The 3506-nt window shown below is 37.3% G+C and overlaps 1 protein-coding gene across 1 annotated transcript; it reads left to right on the plus strand.

Annotated features, from left to right (window-relative positions):
- Positions 1–2144: 2144 nt before the first annotated feature.
- On the plus strand, positions 2145–3101 carry B3GALT5 (beta-1,3-galactosyltransferase 5). Its single transcript, XM_036747390.1, has one exon. The coding sequence runs from the start codon at positions 2145–2147 to the stop codon at positions 3099–3101; it is 957 nt and encodes a 318-aa protein (XP_036603285.1).
- Positions 3102–3506: the final 405 nt, after the last annotated feature.

Here is a 3506-nt window from a genome sequence, read left to right on the forward strand (position 1 = left end):
AAGGAATAGGGTTTTGCAAGTCAGAGAGGGTTTTTACAGGTCAGATGTTGTTCCGTATGCCTGTGGTGGACCCTGGGGGGCCTGGGCTCTTTCTATACCGTTCAATGCCTCCTCTCAGCTCTGCCTCCCTCCATTTCTTTGCTCTTTCTCTCTTTCTCACTATGCTCCCTAGCACTCCCTATGTTCTGGCTCTGTGAACTTGTCATATCTTAAGTTGGGGTTCATATTACATGAGTTGAGATCATAAATTATTTTTCTAGAATTTTCATGGGAAAGCAGAAGTTGTTCCCCTTTCCAAGAGGCTATTACAATTATATTTCAAGCTGTGGTCCAGAACTCCAAATCTCATTGTTAGACACTACCTGAGCCACATTATTGGCCTTTTACATATGAACGTTCTATCTTCAATCAGTAATAGTGATGCACAGATTATCAGTAGCCCTAAGGTCATCAGTTGCTTGTTTAGCCTTTCATAATTCTTCAGTATGTGTGCGTTTTGGTAGTACCGTTTATTCCCACAAGCATCACTAGAAATACATTATCAGGATTGCTTATTTGGGGGAGGTTCTTTGTTATGTTCAAGGTATATGTCCCAAGAAGACAGAACTCCTATTAGTTGTTTATATGAAGCCAACAGATAGGTGCCTTCAGCAAAGCATTATCATCCTATACTGTACTGTAATACAAATTTTTCTCTTTATTTTACCATGAATTGTGGATTCAAATAATTTCTTGGAGCACAACATGCCACTTCTTTCAGAGATAGTTTAGCTCTATTCTCCCTCCCCACCCTCCAACCTCATACTTAATCTCCAGTTAGATTCAAACATTCAGTATTTTTTTATTTTCCTTTTCTGTATCACATTTTTCTTTACCCTCCAATCTCTTCTCACTGGAGAGAATTACCCTCTGACTCTTTAAAACCTTCAGTAGATAGAAGCTAAAGTCAGAAAGACCTGAATTAAAATCTGACCTCAGACACTAGTTTTGTGACCCTGGATAAGTCACTTAACTCTGCCTTAGTTTCCTCAATTGTAAAATGTGGATAATAACTGTCCCTGACTTGTTGGGAGAATAAAATGTATTAATATTTGTAAACCACTTTGTAAACCTTAAAGTGATTTAAGTTAAGATAAACTGAGGTACAAAGCTTGGAATCTGATAAATCTATCAGTGAAGCACGGATTTACCAATAAATAGGATCTTAGCTGCCTCAGAAAAGCTAAGACTAGTAAGTGAGGCAAGCTAGCCTTATTTATGGTTTTTTTTGGGGGAAGCACAGAACAAAGAACAGGACTTCATAGGTGGGAAACAAGTTATGATTTGTTACAAAGCCTAAAGAAAGCAATACGACTGGTAGTATCATCTATGTGGGAGACGGCATAATTGGCTGGATATCAGGAAAATGGGGCTAATAAACCATCCTTGTTGTTAAGGAATGCTGATTGATTTACGGAGTCCATCTGCATCCTGCAGGGCTTAGTAGTGGAACAGAGATAACAGATTTCCTTCTGCCCACCTTCTATCTTGCAAGGCTTGTTAGCAAGATAAAAGATCTCCCTTAATTGTGCGTGGGTATTCAAGGATCATTAGTAAGGTAGCAGGTTTCCCCTAACTGTGCATGGGCAGTAAGATGTATAGAAATAATATATTTTTTTTAATTAAGGTGATTTATGGGACAACTTAGCTCAAAGAAGGCTGAACTTCTGTACCTATGAATTTAACTCAGAGAAAAAGAAAGGGACTTGGGTAGTTATACAAAGTACAGAATAAAATCAACTACAGACAGAATTAATTAAAATAGAATTGATGAAGAAATGGAATCAGTTGGGTTTTCTTATCATACATTAAATGCTAGCCATGATGATGATGAAGATGATAATGATGCAGCAGCACTTTTTCTACTTTGAAAGCAGGCTTCATTCTCCCTGATAACCTGGAGAGTAGAAATGCCTTCCTCAAGCTGCATCATTTTCTTCTCATAGCACTATGAAATATCAGAAGCAGGTTTAAAATTCAGGCTCATGATGTCTCTGCATTCATTTTTTTTCCAGTACAGCATATTGCATAAATGTCAACTAGTATTATTATTGTTCCGAAAGAGGTAGTTTTGGGGTCTAATAATTTGATTTTATTTCTTTCAGATGATTTACCTGAAGATCAAGATGATCCATGTTTTCATTACTATTCTTGTGGTTTCTTGTTTATGTTTGATCATATCTAAGATGAGTTCAACAGAAATCTGCATCTTTTGTGTAAGAAAAGAAGGTACAGTAGTTTTCAAGAAAGATGATGGGAACTTTCTTCAGCTCCCAGACATAGACTGCAGAAAGAATCCTCCATTTTTGGTTGTCATGGTGACTTCATCCCACACTCAGATTAAGGCACGGATGGCTATCCGTGAGACCTGGGGAAGAGAAAGAAGTATAAAAGGTAAACGTATAATAACATACTTTCTACTAGGAATCACAAATTCAAAGGATGATGATGCAGTGACACAAGAAGGTCAGAAATACGGAGATATTATCCAGAAAGACTTTTTAGATGTATATTTCAATTTGACTCTTAAAACAATGATGGGGATAGAATGGGTCCACCATTTTTGTCCTCAATCTGACTTTGTGATGAAGACTGATTCTGATATGTTTGTAAATGTCTACTATCTAACCGATCTCCTTATGAGGAAAAATAGAACAACTAAGTTTTTTACTGGTTTTTTAAAGATGAATGACTTTCCAATTAGAAATATATTTAGTAAGTGGTATGTAAGTAAATATGAGTACCCATGGAAAAAATATCCACCTTTTTGTTCTGGAACGGGTTATGTTTTTTCTAGTGACGTTGCAAGTGAGGTTTATAATGTTTCAGAAAAAGTCCCATTTATTAAACTGGAGGATGTTTTTATTGGACTCTGCCTTGCAGAACTAAAAATTGACCTAGAAGAACTACACTCAGAACAGACATTTTTCCCAGATGGACTTAGGTTTTCTACCTGTCGCTTTAAGAAAATTGTGACCTGTCATTTTGTCAAGCCAGCAAAACTGCTGAAATATTGGAAAGCTTTGGAGAAGTCCTTAGATGAAAAGTGTCCAGCTGTTTGAAATTATAGTAATGACACACCAGGACAAATATTAGACACTCTGCGGTGACATTTTGGAAGGAGAAGCACATTTTTGAATGGCGTGTTGAGAATCACAACCTATCAGCATTAAGGAGGGAGAGAAGGACAGAGCCATGTTGCTCAGTGTTCTGAACACAAGACCAAAACTTTAAAACCCAAATTGTAATCCTGAAATGATTTATCCATTCCAATTCTGAGCCCCCTCAAAATGAAAATTACCAAGTAACAGTCTATTGGCACCTATAATGATTCTCCCTACCTCCAACCCATCCTAGCATCCTGTGATGTTCATACTGTATCTGATTAACAAAGATATCAGCAGCACATATGTCCTCAGCTCCCTGGCTTCATTAAGACCCAGCTAGACGAGCAAGGAAGCCTTCTT

Source organism: Trichosurus vulpecula, chromosome 2 (genome assembly GCF_011100635.1).
Source record: "Trichosurus vulpecula isolate mTriVul1 chromosome 2, mTriVul1.pri, whole genome shotgun sequence".
NCBI lineage: Eukaryota > Metazoa > Chordata > Mammalia > Diprotodontia > Phalangeridae > Trichosurus > Trichosurus vulpecula.

Bases quoted from the DNA above. Each gene is read 5' to 3' on its own strand.
- B3GALT5 (XM_036747390.1), top strand. From the start codon at position 2,145: ATGATTTACCTGAAGATCAAGATGATCCATGTTTTCATTACTATTCTT.